Source organism: Larus michahellis, chromosome 8 (genome assembly GCF_964199755.1).
Source record: "Larus michahellis chromosome 8, bLarMic1.1, whole genome shotgun sequence".
NCBI classification, from domain to species: domain Eukaryota; kingdom Metazoa; phylum Chordata; class Aves; order Charadriiformes; family Laridae; genus Larus; species Larus michahellis.
In genome coordinates, this window is record NC_133903.1 from 11245270 (window position 1) to 11264705 (window position 19436).

General features: G+C 33.7%; 1 protein-coding gene across 5 annotated transcripts in view; it reads left to right on the forward strand.

The window, feature by feature from the left end:
• Nucleotides 1-19436, forward strand: part of SNX29 (sorting nexin 29) — a 126821-nt gene that overhangs the window by 84908 nt on the left and 22477 nt on the right. For 4 of the 5 annotated variants that reach the window (XM_074599288.1, XM_074599286.1, XM_074599285.1 and 1 more), the window contains exon 20: nt 7327-7466. In XM_074599288.1, coding sequence (XP_074455389.1) covers nt 7327-7466 — 140 coding nt within the window. Of the gene's footprint in view, nt 1-5208; nt 5327-7326; nt 7467-19436 lie in introns of those variants that run through there. The other variant, XM_074599287.1, reaches the window with a different exon arrangement.

Genomic DNA, 19436 nt, shown 5'->3' on the forward strand with positions numbered 1-19436 from the left:
TTAGTATGACTATAAATCTTTGTGGCTATAATGCTGTGATATATAAACTACCCTCTTACTCAAAAGGTAAGACTTTTTTCAAAAATTAACATTTGAATAAAAACCGTATTTGAGAGGCATAGAGAGAATGGTGACCTGAGAATGCTGGCACAGCTGCCAAGCAACCATTTCCTTACTGACCAGGGAGGCTGTGCTGAGCAGCTCTGTGGAGTACTGCAGGAGATGCCTCAAGTCTCAAAAAATTAGAAATGCTAATGAAAATGTTGCAATTGTCCACATAAATTTGTGCTAGACTGAAGACACTGACAGGACCGTAGCTCATCCTTAGCATGTCTCCTGCTGAATGGTTTTGCAGCAATTCCTTTTTCAAATGACTTTATCTAAAGCATTACTTTCTGATATGATTGAAATGAAGCCATTGTTGGATATAGAAATGCATCAACTATTTTAGTAGAGAAACAGAGTAATAATCACAGTTATGTAGTAAATCTCTGTTTAAAGATAGATAGATTTCAGAACTGACAGTTCCTTGATTTCTTCTTTGTATCTGAACCTCTTAAATTCCTGTTTGTTCCACTGAACAGTAAATGTATGAAAAAATCTCACAGTGGGATGGGAAAAATGGAAATTTCATGTATTGTATATCCTTGTTTTGTTGTATAACGCTAGCCTGATTCTGCCATACAGAAACTGGCAATACAAGTAGGATGGAAATTCTGAGTTCATCTAGTTTCAATATTTTTGAGATTACTTTTATATAATATGGTAGTATTTGGTATATTTAGTATTGGAAGCTGTACATCTGTAAAACTGCTTCATGATGCAGTGGTTACTGAAGGACAGGTGTATTCATGTCATGTTGTATTGTGACCTTTGCAAAGGTGTCAATTAGCCCATAAAAATTAATACTTGGTATCTAACTATTTTTTAATGACAAAACAGTGAGAATGACTCAGCAATTAAATGTTTAATTAGCTCCCATTTCAGCATCTGATTTCCAGCTTCATTTTCAGGTTAATGATTTGGTAAAGACTGATATGAGAATTAGGCTAAGACTGGTTGACCAAGGTGGTGAAAAATATTAGGCTACACTAGAATAACCTGAGTTTATTTCTGCGTTTGCAGGGTCATCTTTGAATACCACTATTGTCGGTGTTATTTATGGTGGGATGCATTGTGTGGTATCAGAGCCTGATACAGCTCTCGTTAAAGTCCTAAAGCCATATTTCCTTTCATTTTAATTGAGTTGGATTGAGCCCTGAGCTGTTTTGTTGTTTGGTTTTGTTTTTTTTCCCCAGCGTTAACAATAGGAGGTTAGTTAAAAGATAAAAAATGGTTAAAACACCAGAAGAGTGCATTTTATGTTGATTGCAGCAGCACCAAACCCAGAATATAAAAGTGTTTTATCTGTCCCTAAATCATGGCAGGTAACCATGGCAATTGTATCATTTCCAACAGCTCATGGAAAATATTTGAAACATCTTAAGTGAGTTGTCCCATTAATAATGAAGAATATCAATGTTTTACCATCTGTTACATACTAACAGTGTATATGAAAGACCAACAGTTGTGTGAAACAATTTAAAATGCAAGTTGGAATGAACTTGGCTTGTAATGAAAAACTGCAAAACAGTGTAACATAAAATATGGTACGTCAGATTCTGCTTTTTAGTTTTATAGCATTACATCATCTTCTAATATCTGTTGAGAGTCTATAAGATTTCCATTATGTGTTCTCGTTTTCAGAGATTTGTAATTTGATATTAGCATTTTTGCTGTGGGCAGAAACTCGGCAAATTCTCAGCCAGTAAGAATTTCATAAAATATTTTGGGAGACATTAATTTCAGATTAAAAATATTTTCCCAGATGTGTTTTGATGCTTCTCCCATCTGAAGCAGTTTTGCTTGTTAACTGAAGTTTTGTGGACTCTTAATCAAAAGCACGTGTTCTTGAACTGTGGGCTAGGAAATAACTTTGACATTAGTTTGTGCAGAAACAGAAGCAGCTTTCTTGTTCAGAAAATATGCCTACAAATTGAAGGTGAATGCTGGTATGTTAAGTCTCAATTAACAGTTTGTGTACAATAAGTTTACGCTGCAGAAATTGGTGATAAATTTGGCCAAGATGCCCTACAGACGTATATCAGAACCTGTCCATATTTTTTATGTAACCGAGTCCCTCTCTATCCCTTTCTTTTAACAGGGAGAGAGAGATTCTTAATCAATTAGGAAGGGCAATAGATTATGGTTATAGGCAATGTATCCCTGCACGTACTAGTTCCTTTTCTATGCATGGATGCTTTCATGGATTGTTAATCAGGTGGTGCTGAATATGTGAGGCTTTCTCTTTGGTCAGATGGGAGCTGCTTTTCAAGTACAGTAAGGTAATTTCAGCATCATTACAAAGAGCGATAGTAGGTGTCCATAAATAATCCCTCACACTGAGGATATATGTCTCCAAAGACTTCATCTTTGAGTTGAAAAGAAATCTCAAATCTTGAAAGCAGAGCACCTGCTGCCCTTGAATACTCTTTTGCCCTCTGTAGTGCCATGGGATCAGGGATTAGGTTTATTATGAATACAGTAGGAGATGTTTTACAAGTAATAGTAAAGCGTTAAATTTCTCCAAGTTTGGTGGGATCATTTGATCTACCACTGGACCCAGTTAGAAGAACTGAAAGGGGACAGTTAGCCTTGCCTTTTGATTTTAAAGTTAGTAAGATTTTAGCCAGTTGTTCAAATACCTTCATTGAAAGATTTGCAGGAAGCGTCTAGGGCCTGACTTAGGAAAATGCTTTAGAAGATATGCTCCCAATTTGGTTATGGAAGGATCTGTTATGCTCTGTATAAAAATGGAGAAAAACAATATATAACAGTGTTTTTTCTGTAACAATTTCAAATTATATATAATTTGTGTTGTATAAACAGTTACAGCTCTTGAAAGTACAGGAACCAAATATGTATAATGCTGGTTTTAGTGCCATTTTTGGTATGTGCTTCTGGAAAAAAAAATCACTGCCACAATTATTTAAAATGTATTTTTATAGCCAGATTTGAAAGAACTTACTGGTTTTTTGTCCAGAGCTCCTGCTAGTGCTGTTTTTTTTTTTTTTTTTTTTTTTTTTAAAAAAGCAATATATGTAATAAAGTCAGGTAAAATTCATAAAGCATTCCTACAATTAAAAAGAGGCATCTATGAGGCAAGGAAAAGATCTTTGTGGTTCTAGTCCCAAGTGGTCAAATGACTGGCTTGATGATTCAAGACACAAGTTCTTTGTCCTTGTTAGAGACAAGACTTACTGTTTATCCATCTTACACAGTCTATTTCTTCTATACATTTTCCACCTGAATTTCAGAAAATAACTTTGATCTTTGTAATAGTATCCATCCATATTTTTGAGAGCAGGTTTACTTTTTCAACTATGTTAGCATATCTATTCAGTGAGATCTTGAAAGTGTGCATTTATTTAGTACTGTTACTTCCCATACATGCATTTATTTTCCTAAAAAATGAAACTATATAATCTAACCTGTGAAAACATAAGGTTTTTTGCAAAAGCATAAATACTTGTAATTTTAACAAAATTACTTTGTCCCCAAAGTACATTGATATCAAGCTTACATAAATCTGTACATTGAATCTTAGGGGAAGATCTTTGCTGTTTCTTGTGTAAACGGATATGCAAATGTAGATTTCTGCTGACAGATACAATCTCATACAATCACCAAAGATATGTGCTAAAAGTGGGGTTTTTTCACTGGTACAAATCCAAATCAAATTCTTCCCTTTACTTTTTGCTTGTAAATAGAAATATCGTTTAGGGGTTGGAATATAAAATACTAACTAGATTTTGGTTGTAGATAATTGAGTCCAGTGGAAAGAGGGTAACAGTTACCTCTATAACTTGGCCAGGCTTTGAACCAATTATGCTTTTCTATTTACTATTTTGTGGCAAAACCTCTTTATTATTGCAACAACTTGGCAGTAACAACTGTGTGGTAAAATAAGTCTTCTGAGTAGCCAACCTGCTGTTGCAAAATGCACGTTTAATGATAAAGGATAGACCTGCAGCTGAATCATTTTGACCTTGGTTTACATTACTCCTGGTGAGGACAATGGGCATGGTACAGAATTTCATGGTAGATCACTCAGTGGTTTTTTCAGAGATCAAATTTTTATCAGGCTAGAAGAGCGTTTTTAACTGTTCTCAGGCTGAGTTTAATTTCTGAGATTTTTCTGTATTTCGCTTGATGAATGGCAGAAAAATAGCTATATTATAAACACTAATTTGATCGGCTGTAAACAGCAAAAATGCATTCCCCAGGCATGTTCTGGCAGTCTTAATTAGAAAACTCCTTTGTGCCATTATTAACTGTAGCTAATGAGATTCTTTACAATAGCATAAGGGACAGAAAGTTCCTACATTCAGCATTTTGCTCCTGTGTTTTTAACAAAGTGTCCTGCCTGTGAAAGAAGATGTATTTATTTAAATACACGTGCAGTACAGGAGTCATACTGAAAGAATGCAGCTTCTGCTTAAGAGCGGAGTTTTAACATAATTTAAATGATTTGACTGAAAATACTGTTGTTGAGGATTTGTGACCAAAAAAACTTCATACTTTAAATATGGAGATCGGTAGAAGTGATGAAGTGAGAAAGAGGAAGTGTAGTGGGGGTGAGGCCAGTTCTTTGGAAGGGCTCTAAGCTGTGGCTGTGCCTGCACTATGAGCGGCCTTGTAGAACGAAGCAATGCTCCTCCTTCCTCCGTTACACACAGTCGAGGAAGACTGAGGGAGAGGATTACTCCATGATTGAAATGGTCTCACGTGCCAAACATCACCACTGCTCATGTGGTTAAATCTTTCAGAACCAAAGCTGTTCCACAACCTCTTTCCTCTTCTCTGAGATCTCCTATGTGCCACAATTTCTTGCCTTCTGCCTCACACAGCTTATGGTAGCAAATTAGTTTCCCTTCTGATGTGATACTTTAAATCCTTTGAGTGAAAAGATGGGAAGACAAGGCTGTTCCTTGTCAGAGAATCCAGTAGGAAAAAAAAATCTTAGTAAAAAGGGGAAAAATATTAAAATTTATGTTATCAAACTAGTTAGTTAGTATTGCACTACACTTTCATTTATTATTAGCATTCCATTTTATTCTAATATCTGTCACCACATATTAAAATTTTTGCTTTAACGTTTCCCAACAGCTTGTATAGACTTCTGTTCCACACATTTGTCCAGACTTTGTCAGTGCAGCGGGGCACAGAGCAAGCTGTTGCTCTGTTCCATTTGAGTAGTAACTGTACTCAGTTGTGGAGTACTGGGTGAGTGACTCTGCAGAGTGGATTGCATGAAGTGTCAACAATGCAGCCTTGTTTTTTAATGAAGTATCAGTTTCTGAGAGTTTTCAGACTTCATTTTTTCATTTATCAGTAAATCAATTAACACTAGAATCACCTGCTACACAACTTGTGTGTGTAGTGTGTGTATGTTGCTGAAAACCAATGTGACTGATAAAAAAGATATAGAAAAGCATATAATACATAGAGTTTTTTTATTTTTCACGCTGATCTTTTTATTATTACATGTGTTAATCTAAAACTGGAATGTGAAACACAGCTGGACATCTGTGTAAGTTCATATCTAGAAACCAAAAAACTGAATTTGTATATACTTCGAAATCTTGTAAACTTAATTAAACAACACAAGCACTGCCTAAGTTTTTGAAACCTGTAAGTATGAATGTCTTCAGCAATTATAAATGTTACAGTAATTACAATTACATGTTATTAAGTAATCACATGCCAAAAGACAAGAGCAGAAAAGAATTCCTTAAATTATTAAAAATTAGGCTATTTTTAGTATGGAGAATTGGTTGCCTGTATTTGCAAATGTACCTTACTTAACATAGGTTGATTTTTATTTATTTATTTATTTTTAATTCTATGAATTTAAATTACTACTTTGAGAAATGTTATTCAGAATCTCTTCTCATTTTCTTGTCTCCTAAAAATATTACTGTTCCTGGTAACTTCTAATGAGAGATAAGAACATAACCAAATGACAATAAAGGTTCTAGGAACTCTACAGAAGTCCTCCTGAATTCAAAGGAGCATCCCTGCTTTGACGATGAGATAGTCGATTTTACCTAAGGAAGGAATACTACTCAGATTCGCGTCCCACGTGTGGCAGCATGACTCAAACCTTCCTAGTACAATGAATTTATTCAGTGTTGTCAAATGGATTTATGGTGTTTTGCTGGTGGGTTGTCATTTTTTTTGCAAGCAACAAGAAGTTGTTTCAGCGGCTTTTCTTACACAGGTAAATAACACAGGTTGGATAGACACATCTTCTAAGTAATAGTCTTCCTTTGAGAGCTGTAGTTTTCTAATAATAGTTTTGGCTTCGTGCCTAAAGAACATACTCTGCCATTTAAACCAGGTGATCAAAATGCCTGCATTTCTGAGATACAGCATGCTGCCTGTAGTGCAAATCAGCCAGCACCTGATTTCATTGTAAACCTATTGCAGTCTTAATGTTAGTGTACACTTTATATTATAGTTCGCTGTAATTGCGATCCCTTATAGGAAGAAGTTTAAGCTAGATGTAAGTTACAGGATGCATGGTGTTGTGCTGGTTGCTAGACTTCTAATTTGTAAATCCCTCAGCAGAATATGGAGTTTATGGAATTATTTTATTTATTGGGGCCAATACAGTATAAAATCCTGCAATCTATAGGAACTTCAGTAAAATGTTTTTATGAGAACTGTGATATAGTCTTTAAAAAAGCAATCTACTATAGGGAAACTCCACCACAAAATAATAAATTATTAACATAAAAAAGCTGGAGAAATATTAATCCATTCTGGAGTTTGTGTACCCAACATTTGAAAAGTATGGATTGTGAAGAAATTGTGGGAATAAGTCAATATTTCATTCTGTGAAGGCTGGGTAATTCTGGATCTCAAAAGAAATCACATAAATTGTTATGTCGCTGCTGTTATACACTGCCTTTCTAAGATTGTAGTATTTTATGGAGAAAAGCATTCCGGTCCATAGAAGAGATACTCTGCCAAGGAGAGAATTCGGCATCCTGTCAGTGGATATTTTTGTGAAACAGGTTTTTATTAGGTTGCATGATTTTCCTTTATCTCTAAGAAGGAAGATCAAGGGATTTTTACATATTGCCAACATATTTCTATAGACATAATAAACATAGATTATCAAAAGATAAAATTTTATGTTTTTTAGGACTGTTTAGTTACATTGTAGAATTGAAAAACATATTCCTTGTGTTGTTTATATTTTTCCCTTTCTATCTTTAGGATGCAAAGTTTGTAGAAGAGCGACGCAAGCAGCTACAAAATTACCTAAGGAATGTAATGAACAAAATTATTCAAACTGTGCCAGAATTCACAGCCAATCCAAAAAAAGAGACTCTTATTCAGCTGATGCCATTTTTTGTGTAAGTATCTGTCATGTAGTTAAGAAAATACTCTCTTCATCATAATTTAATTTAAAATATAATGCCAACATCTCCAAAATCTTTAAAACAGTGTTTTCTAAATAGAAGGCTCCTGTCAAATTATAAGTGCTTTTGTTATATTTAAATGATTATGTGATACATAGTAATTTTTGTTTATTTAAATGGTGACTTTGAGCAAAAATCATTGTGTAAAACTTCCAAAAATATTTAAATGACCTCAAAGTCTTCATCCATATGTATTCTTCAAACATTAGGTGGTTTTGATTTCTTTTATTTGGTTGTTTTCAGTTTTGTTGTGCTTTTGTTTGTGTAGGGTTTGTATTTTTGTTCTTAGATTTATTTTGGGGGATGAAGGTGCAGGATTATTAGGGTACTTACTAAACAAATTAAAAATTCAAGCTATTGAACTCTTTCTAGCTGAATTTTGCAATCTGTTGACACCTGTTCTGATTTCATTAATGTTACTGTTGAGTGTGTCCAGAAATAGATTAACACAGTCATCTGTCAAGAATCTCAAAACAAACCCTTTGATATGCAATCATACAAGGGATATCATGTTAAAATCTTTCAATTTTGTTGTAAATATTGTTCTTTACAGTATTTATAAATGATATTTAGAACTATTTAAGAAAGAATATTAATGAAAATGTGTTTTTGAAAGTGATTTCAGTAATAATTTTTCAGTATAATGTCTTTTCAGTACTACACCTGTAAAAATTGTGTATAGATTGAACACATGTTCATAGTAAGCCATCATACTAATTTTGCTGTCCACAAGCCTCTGCACAGGGATTGTGCATCCATGCCTGTGAATCCATGGATGAATCAATTTGCAGAATCCAGACCAATTTAAAATTAATATGTTTCACTAGAAGGGTGCATACTTAGCTGTACTATTTGCATGGTCTTATGCAGAGTTTCAGATTTTGAAGTTGAAACTTTATTTCAAGAAAGCTATATTTATTAGAAAATGTAATAGATAAATGGAAGAATACCAAGATGTATTCTGTGGCATTCATGTTTTTTCAATTTTTCCTGGATTTGAAGAAGCAAAAATCAATTTGATGAGACATCTTGATGATGTTGGTATAAATGGCAAAATTTTGTTTGTAGAGACAAGCATCTTAAGACACTTATCTCTTTCTTCTACAAACCTACTTTGTAGAATTTGACTAAGGGCTGTAAAGATTGAAATGGTTTCAGGTACTTTCAGTTGAGGGGCCCATACGTGGCTTTTGTTTAGTTGTTTTAAAGAAATTGTCCTTCATGTTGTACTTCATTTTGTTTTTTAAAGAAGGGGGATCAAATACAAAATACATTTGCAATTGAATTTTCAACTCAAATAATTTTTCTTTTCTTGTCCAATTGTATTTTATTTTAAGGTAGTTAAGTATAGCTGTGGGAAGTAGTGAACTGAGAATTTCTTGTCAACTTCATTTCATAAATTGCTGCTTTAAATGTAGAGCAGGAAAATAAATTCTGAACAGTGTGCTGTTTAAGGTCCCATCTTTTCACTGGCTTGTTATAATTGATTATCCTGAGTTCCACACAGACAAGCAGTAATGCAGAATAACATCTGTAAGTCAAGGCTAGCTAGTTTTTCTTCCTCAACCAGTTTGCTTATGAAAGAAATTAAATTTCAAGTTTTATGGGGTATAAGGTATTTTAGTAAATGGTGATTATGGTTTCAGGTGTACATTGAGTTGCTGTAGTAATTATTATTACCTCAACAGTAGAAGTGGTCATAAAGATAGCAACACAACTAATATTAAAATATGACAAAAGCGGACCAGAGGGTATTAGATTAAGAAATACTGTGAATATTCTAGTTAGAAATATTAATCTGAAGCTTTTACGTTAATCAAGGGAAAACATAGTAGCAGTTCATTACTTGAGCTGTGGTGCATTATTTACATGCTTTAACCAAAATTGTTTGGGTTTGGTTTTAGATTTTTATTTAATTTCAATTATTAGAATTTCACATATTTTTCTAAAAAAATCTACCATTAATTGTACAATTGAACAGTGACCATACTGTGAGATTGTAACTATGAGATAGTACAGTACTGATGTAAAAGCAATGATACTGCTTTTCAGGTGGTTTCTTTATCTTAATACATTGTTGTTACAGAAGTACTTTATTACAGTATCTTTTAATTCTACTTTGAGAAATGACATTTCAAGAATATTTATAATCTCTTAGCCACTTACATTAAAAACAGGAAGAGAAAACAAATTTCCTTTTATGCCTCAGTCTGAAACAATTAACTTGCTTTCTGATAGTTAATCTCATCTCTTTTATAGGTAAATAAATTTAGATCTCATGTTTTCGTTTATTAAAAAAAAAGTGCCAGGTATGAGAACCTGCACAGGAAAAGATTCAAAATCACAATCCCATGTAATGTATTCTACCGATGATGCACAAGTCAGAATAAACACCATTACCCTATTCTGCTGATGTAAAAAAAAAAAAAAAAACCAAAACCAAAAAAACCCCAAACCAAACAAAAGAACTCCAACGCTATTTCTTCTAATAAATGTAATGAGCTGAATGAGGTAGGTACAATTAATTTCACAAAGAGCAAAGTTTTATTGAGAAGGCAGCACATGTAAGTAACCTGTTTTCTCAATATGGGTACAATTTAGTATGTGAAACTTTGTGATACAAAATAAAGCAACTATCTCTAAGGAAAGAAATTTGTTCAAGGAGATTTACTCAAGGAAATTTGCCAGCACCATTGGTCAACAATGTGCAAACATCAATATGATGCACTGCATTGATGCTAAACTTTTTTGGGTATAGCTATATGATAGGTTGCAAAAAGACTATGTTTATTTTTAGAGGGTTTTTTGCATTTGGCAATTTCATAATTCTCAACATGTTGCATGAATCAACGGACTATAGTGGATTTAAGAATATTCTTTGGTATCCGGACATTGTGTTTAAAAGGTTCTGTTCATATATGTATCTGTTAATTATTTCCTGGGAGCTTTTTCTCACATAATAGATGTATGAGCATTCTATCTTAGCTAGAGTAGATAGTTCTCTATGTAATAATAATAATAATATTAGTGGGATTCTGGAAAAGCTTAGCTGTTGAGCAAAATAACTATATACCTCATCTACGGTAGACAAAGTGGGTTTTAATGCATTTTTCTACTGAGATATCAGACTCTTCCTCAGCAGCTAGAGCAGCAGTATTAAATTCATACAAAGATCTTTCAGACAATGATAGAAGGAGCACATTTTAGAAAGTATCATTGTTGCTAGGCTATCATTTGAATTCTCGTTGCCCTTTATTTTCTGAGAGTCATGACCTGGCACTGTTGGTGAGTAAGAAAAAGGTGAAAAAGAAAATGCATTTCAGTTCCACTTCATATTGCCATCCTCTCTAGTATTGTCCTTTCTTAATTGATTTTGAGCTTTGTCAACAGATCTTGAACGAGATGGACTCTGTGAAGTGTTTGTTACTTTATTCATTGGAACTTTTGTACTGTACCTGCAACTATTCTGTTAGGTTTAATAATATTTTGGTTTAATAATATTTTAATATAAAACACTGTAAATACGTATAATAATTCTGATATATTTGATATGTGCTTTGTAGCACAAATGTGTGTATAGTTGCTGATTACATCTTTATTAATGGAAGAGTTAGCATTTACAGAACATTGAGATATTAGTCATAGGACTGTGCTGTAGAGAGTAGTGATACCTTAGTCTAGGAGAAAAAAATTACAGTCTTAATATGCATAAAAATTCTCTAGGGCATTAGATCTGTCTATTAGAAAGCTATGAAATATATATAAAAAAATAAGATCTGGTCTTAAAGAGTTTCTTCTCACTGTAAAATTAAATGACCACACTTCAGTGTGAAAATGAAAAATCCCATAAAAGTTATGTCTGATTAGGCATCTATAGATGGAAATTACAGGGTCAGTTTTAATTAATCACTTTTAAGATCTGATTTAGGTCCTAGAATATGATTATAGTGAACAGAAAATAAAATTAATGTCTCTAAGACTGAATCCACTGATTACTAAATGCTGGAAGGAATATTGCCTAAAATCTTTGCTGTGAGGTTGTTACTTTGGGGATTTCTCACTTCCCAGTGCAGTGATTTCATACAATCAGACACAGATCTGATGAGGCAAAACATTTTATCTGCTCTGTATGAAATAGCCTACCACTGTTACAAAGAAAGAAATTAATTTTATTTTGAAACTCAGATACAGTTAACAGTTTGCAGTAAAATAATGTGAATCAGTTTGCTAGCATTTCTCTTCATTATTGTATCAAATGCTAGTGGTTAATCATGGAAATGTAATTTTTTTTTTGCTTCCTTATGCTGTGAACTGTCATTAATGTATTCTTTCTGTTGTTAATCTTTATCATTTGTAATCTTGGTTTGTATATTTTTCAATTTTAATGCTGCATTAGCTCAGTCACAAGTTTGGTCAAATAGTTTCCTTTGCAGTCCACTTTCATGTCTTAATGTAAAAAAGAGATTCTGGCTCTGCTAATTTGTCTGTTTACGTGCTGAATAACAAATTCTTTGTGATAATAAAATTGACATCACAAGTTAAATTTTCCAGTCCATGCAGAGCAAAACCTAAATCAAGAATTGGCACTGCTGAATTAGATTGCTACATCTGCTAGCTGGTGAAGGCCTGTCTGTTAATACTTCCTTAAATTAACGGTTATTTGCACTCATGGTTGGTACATTACAGATAAATAAAACTTGTTATAACAAGTACACTTGTGTTTTAATCACATTTTTATCAATCTATCCAAAAAATATCATGCACATTAGCTCTTTGTAAATATATATGTAAGAACAGGAGGGATCTTTGGCAACAAGTATCACAGTTCTTTGGACCGTATAATCGAGTCTTTCAACATAAATCATCATAATAGATTATATGATTTCAAGAATGTAAAAAGCTAAAAGCTGTAAAAAGTTGTGAAAAGAAACACTAAAATGCTGTGATGTTCTGTTTTTCTGTCTCTCTGGTTTCTATATCGAATATCCTCACTTTTTAGAAGATAAAGATTTTCCTCCCATTATCCTCATAATAGATACAGTCTGAAATATAAGAAAAAACCTTTTTTACTGTAAAGGTGATGGAACACTCTAACAGGTTGCCCAGAGGTTGTGGACACTCCATCCTTGGAGATATTAAAGGTGACAGGACACAGTGTTGGGCAGCCTTGTGCAGAGGGATTGGCTAGGTGATCTCCAGAGGTGCCTTCCAACATCAAATAGTCTATAAATCTATGATGCCCCAAAATCTGAACCTGCAATTTAAGCTTGAGTTATATTTTACATAAATCGCATACAAAGATGTGTTAGCTAAATATGCAGCTGGTCAAACAGATGTTATGTGTGAAAACAAAAAAAGCCTGAACAGTGTGAAACTACTAAAAAACATGTACTCCACTTTGTAGCTGTGCAATGCTATTCAAATAAGAATACTGCCACTTCATTGACTCTTTTGTTTCAATGCAAATGTTTGCGTTAAAATATATGCCAGAATGGTATAAACAGAATTTTGCGAATATTTTCACAGATTACTGTGCTGAGTATTTTTTTATTTCATTCTCTAGGCCACAGCCACATGTTACAACTATCTAGTTCTAGATAACTATTAATTATATGTTCTGCTGAGCTGCAGAGGTGGACATTTGTTCTCTTATGGTAGCTGCTCGAATGTACTTCATAAAAGAAGTTAGAGCAGGTCCTGAGAAACTGATGTCTGCAGGATGTGTTTGAACACCAGAGGAGTCATCAGTTCTCCGTGATGATTAGAGCATTGTAACATTCCAAAAAAATGTTGTCACTGGATGGCATTACTGGCAACATTTGATAGCAGAAGTTGTGATCTTAGGTGTTTTGTGTCAGTTGTCTTTGAGTCACCAAGTTAAATGGTAGTGAAAAATTCAGTATTTCTACCTCTTTTTCTCATTTTGTAAATGCTTCCTCCTTCCTGGAAGGTAAAATTATGAGAAGCATGGTAGAGAGACACAGCTACCAACTGACAGGCAAATTTCAGTACCAATCAATCAGCCACTCAAAAAAAAAAAAAAAAAAAAGCCTTGGAAATATTCCTCTAAGTTTTATTTAGCATTAAACTGTATGTAAAGCCAAGTAACCTTGCAAAGTTAAAATGATGTAGAAGAGTAGATTTTTATGGTTAATGGGTTGAAGATTTTTGGTTTTGTTTGGATTTAGGGTTTTTTCTTATCTCTGTTTCAGTTGCAATTGTCAGTGTGTCATTGAGAATATTTAAATGTGTATATTAAAAGTATGACAGGTGTAAAGAATGTTAACTTCTATACAGTGCTGTTGCTGGTATTAAAATGTTGCTTTCAAGCATAAATGAAATAACTCTTTTAAGAAAATTACTGTGAGATTCCTATGGATGTTGTATCTCTGAGTTCATTTTAAAGAAATTGACAATTGACCCTTTCAAAGTTACTTTCAAAATATTTTAGATGGATAGATGCATTTGCTCAGACTTAAAGTTAACTGCAGGCTAGTCCATCAGTTGTATTTCATTCAATAGCTTCATCTCTCAACAAGGGATAGTTTACTATACAGCAGATCTGGGCACTGTTTAAGTATAAAGAATGAATTGAAACCTCTCCACAAAAACGTCTGTGGAATATTATTTTAAAATAAGATCTCTGAATACATAGGCATTAATATAGTTATGTGTAAAGGTAGAGGAGAAAAACTTTTTAAAGTTGTGCTTAAGTTAAGTTAAACTTAAGTTAGTTAAGTTTTTAACTTAACTTTTTAAAGTTGTGCTTAAGCTTAAGTTAAAACAGTGCTTTTACTGTGTTCTTGGCCAGTGACAGTTTTGAGATGAGGTTTTCATGAACTAATAAAAATTTTAAAGGAATTTTAGGTTTATAAATTTCTCCGTTTGCAAGACTTCAAATCTCAATCTCAAATGAGGTGAAAAATGCTTTTGTAATCATATTCTGCTCATGTCATGTTCTTATGTTCTCTGCCTCATCTTATGATTTATAAGAAATCAGTTTTATAGCTACAGAGAGGTTTCTAAAATATTTCAAAAATATGAATTATTTCCTCCCTTTAGGACTTGCTTAGCCAGACTGATAGTACTGTATTTATAGCATTGGTATAGCTCTCATTTAGCTAGTCTTTCTGCATGAAAGCCTACAAAAGATGATTCTATGAAAAAGCAAAATAATTCTAAAGTATGTTTTTCTAGCCTCTAAACAAAATAGCAGAAATTATAGTTCATACAGAATTTATGCACTGAATTGAATGGGAATCCCTCCTCTTATTTGAATTCCATACTACCTACATATAACAGAAGTAAGAAAAGCCTATACACATACATACATCTATATCAACCCAGCAGTGAATAGCGTTTTTTTTGTATTTTTATTCTGCAGAAAAAGTTAGCTTGGAATATTTTCAGGTATTGATACAACTATTTATACGTGAGTGTTGAATACTCATTGAGATGATTCCTTTGACACCTGTGTAATTAGGGTATGAATATATATTTAGTTAGGCATTGCATCAGTTATTTATATAGGATATGTGGTGTTTAGTTACATATGTGATTTGGGAAGTACTAGTTAACATCATTTTTATACTGAATTTTTGTTTTGCATATTCTATAACATATGTTGGGTCTGCCGGTGCAGCCCAGAAGTTTTTGGGGCAACTGGAAATGAGACCAAAATTGTCCTGTCCGTTCCATTTGCAGTGTATGTGGTGCCTTTATTCTGCTGTTAGTGCGTTATCAGACAAACAATACGATTAAAAGCAAACAAACAAGCAGTCCCTCAAATACTGCAAAACAATGTTGATGCTAATTAAGGAAGTTATAAATGCAATTTTGAATAGGTTAATTTCTCAAAAACATGAGTTGGTGATGGCATGACACTTCTTAAATCTATTAGTGTACATAACTGCGCCTTCTAATAGAATAAATGACAGTATTCCGTTGATGCATCCTAAAGTATTGTGGCTAGTGGCCAGATTTTTACCTGATTGCATCCTTTGAAGTGGCAGTTTGTGTTATCAATTTGTCACTAAATGACGTTAGTTTCTCTTTTACAGATCTCAGTAATGTTCTGTAACAATAAGTAAGCACTGTGATAAAGAGGAATATAATTTACATGAACAAACTGGGAATAGCATTTGCTTAAATATGTGACTTTTAATTAGTAAAGCACCTCCTAATGCCAGAAACATGCTAATGAAACTAATTTATTGCTATGTTAATTGATTGATCTACTTATAAAACTATGTAGAGACATTACACAATATTTATCTTTCAATAGAACTGTGTTGCCAAGCACTGATGATTGTTGAAGTAAAAATATCTTAGATATCTAAAATTTGATTAGCACGTTCAGATAATGCACGAAGTTCCATTGCAAAAATGTACTATTCTTCTGTGGAATTTTTGCTGATAGAATTAAAATATTTGGAGTGGATTGTTCTTAACAAACATATAGTTGTCTCACTCGTATTCTTGGTTTCTGCATTCCTCACTTTGTAACTGACAGGTTTGTTTTTAGTCTCTCATAACGTATGAGGCTTGACATCAAACTTAAAAAAAGCATCATGCCTGTTTTGATCTAATTGAAATGTGAAGAAGTAGGGCAAAGATTGCCTGGTCGAAGTATATTTATACTTCCATCTCTTTTCCTTCTGCAAGAATTGTATTACGATGTTACATTGTCTTTTAGTTTGTGTTTTGGCATATATCGACGTTGAAGATGTGTAGTACATGCCATTCTACAAATGTATTAAATTTTCCTTTCCATGCTCTGAGTAGTTGAGAGGGTTTATGAATGTTAGAGGAAAATGAGGAACGAAAAAAATACAGCAGGAGGAGTGGAAACAGTGATAAAGAGGGCAAGAATAAGCAGGGAGAGAGGGACACAGGATGCTTAATTTAAAAGGAAGATGGTTTGAATATGTTAAGGAAGTACAGAGAAATGCTGGTACTTCCAGCTTACTAGAAGCTTTGGCTTTATAAAGCTGGTTTTATCCAAACCAATGAAGATGATGTTATGGTTGTAAGTTTTGATTTTACAAGTGATCTATCTGGGATTTGACAAGTTATTTGTTAAATAATCAGGACTTTGATCCTGGCTTTAAAGTATAGGACACTAAAAACTTGAACAGTCATTGGAAAAGCGTGTCGCATCTGTCAGATAGCATTTGTGGCAACTCTGCTACTCCTTTCCGTGTGGTAAAGAACTGTCCTGCATCCTCCTATTTTGTTCGGACCTAAGGTTTGCAAAATTATTTCTTACTTTATTACCACTGGTTAGTCTTTTTAAATGGTCTGAATAAATGCTAAAATCTGTAAACTGAGCTAGGAAGAGAAGATTATCTGTGGGATATGATGGCCTCCATAATGCAAACAATAGCATAGCTTTATTCCATTGTTTGTTTGCAGCAGAGTTAAGGAAGCTCTGTTTTAACTTGAGTACATAATTGACCAAATCTCAGTTTATCTTTGAGGATTTTTCCAGCATGCTTATGTCAGTTAAGAGCGTGTGTATGGAAAAACACTCCCTTGAAATACTTGTGGAAGATTCTACCTAACCTAGGAAGAATAATGTATCTGTAGTAGCAAGAAATTTTATTTGCTCTCTTCTCTTTTGATCCCAAGGGGCAGTCTGCAGTACAGAGATGCCATTAAAAGTATTGTACAGAGAAAACCTCCTTAATCGGATTTGTGATCAGAGCAATGATATATCCAAATTTGTGTTCATGTTCCCTGTGTCCCCCCCCCTCCAGCTACACAAAATCATCAACGAGATCTGCTTTACATACAAATGTTGTAATCCTTTACATTTTAGATCAAAACTTAAGCAAAGTGAAAATTTGGATGTTTTGATATTTTAAAAACTATTTTTGAAGTTGTTAATCTTTTTCACAATTGTTAAAAAGGACTAGAAACTCTGTTGGGTTTTCTTAGTTCTTTATTCCTCTCAGCTGCATTTCTATAGGTTGTATTTCTTTTTCCAGCAGTTGGTCTTAAGAGAAATTTGCCAGCAGTACCTGATGTAAATAGGTTTTGTTCCGGTGAAAGAATCTGTTTATGTGCACGTGTCTGACTCCTGCCCACCTGTTTTCTCACTCTTGCTCGCACTTTCTTGCTCTCACTTGCATTTTCTCAGTCTTTCACTTTTAAGGCATTACTGAGGCAGAAGTGTTTCAGTATTCAGTATAAGTAAAATTGAAAACATTTTCTCCTGCAGATTATGGGTAATAGTGAAAGTATTACAGAAACACATCCTTCTAAACTCACCCTAATGAAACACCTCAGTGTTTTATTGTTCCAGGACTAAGACATCTCAAAGAAAAGGCATTTGTCATTTGTTTGCCTTGGTGTGATGCTCAATAAAACGGATATGTCATAGAGCAACTCCATAATACTGTAGGGTTTTATGTATTGTATGTATTGCCTCATTATTGAGTCTTGCCATTAAAAAAAAATCCACTTTCAAATAGTATGACTCTTACACCAATTACCATCTCAGTAAAAACAGTGAGGCTTGCTCTGCAAAGTTAATTGCTACGAATTGTTCAACAGGCCTCACAAATAGGTATTTTTGAGCGTATTTCCATCAAGTAGATTTTTGTCATGCTTCTTTGTATTCAAAGTGACATTTACAGTGCTTATGAGAAGAATATTTTAGTGTATATTGTAATAGAATTGAATGCTCTTCAGTCACTGTTGGAAGCATTTGAGGGCTTGTGATTTTTTTACAGTTGCCTCAGAATAAACTCTTGTTTAATGCTGCCTGAGAAAATAAGAATTTTAAAATAGGCAATACTGATATTTTATGTCTAAAACTGTTGAAACAAATGAGGGAGAGGATATGGTATGGTATTTCGTTTACATGTGTGGAAATGTACAAGAAATGTTCTCCATTGAATGGTTTAAAAGAATGGGGCAAAAATTTAAAGCAAGCAGATTGACAGTAACAGTCAAAAAGGCACTTTATGTGTTGCTGTTGGTAGCTAATTGGTATATATTGGTTTCCTTTATAAACACACAACTTACAAAGCTTTGAAACAAGTGGAGATAATGTTGAACAAAGCCATGTTCAATATTACAGCAAACTTCGGTGCTGTACAAATGTGCTCTGCATTTTCTGATGAGTCTATTTCCATCTGTCTTTTGCAAATAGTAAAAAAGGCTCTAAGAGTTAGTGAAAATGCCCAGTTGCCTACCATGAAAATATGAAATCATCAATTTACCTTTTTTTTTTTTCATTTAACACCTTTATAACATGCAGAAATAGTTTAATGTCACTTCAAATCCCCTTTATTAGTCTTGATTATGCCTGGTTCCCAGTTTGTACAAGGTAATTGTTTTGCACAACCATTTTTCTTAGTCTAGGCAGCTTGGGTCAAGATGGGATGCTGGCCAGTTTAAATAAGGAACTGGTTGGATCAAGGTACTTTTGAATGTGTTTTTTTGATTGGGCCCTAGGAATTCTGTCATCACTTTCTGTCATTTTCCCTCCCAGTTAAGAACAGACTTAAGTAATGAAAGATCATTCTGAGAGAAAAGTTGTCATTCTCAGTAGGATTTCCTACTTCCTTTTTGTCTTGCTCTTTTACTGCTTGCTAATAAACTCATCAAGTCTTTAGCATCAGATGGGTTTCCTAAACTGTGCAGTTGATGTCTGTAACGTGCTTAACTTGTAGCAGTGCAAGAAGAGGTTAAGCTTTTTCTCATAAAAGAACATACAGCAGTTAAAGTTTTGTGTCATTACAGCAGTGATCTTGTTTCCTTGGTAACAAGCAAGTCACATGCATTCCCGTGTTAAAAAGTGAACTCTTTATATATTCAGGCATTTCTGTACTGCAGCAGGTGTTTCTGAAATCGGTAGCAAAGAATGGGCTCTAGAGCCGGTAAAGAAAGTTGCAA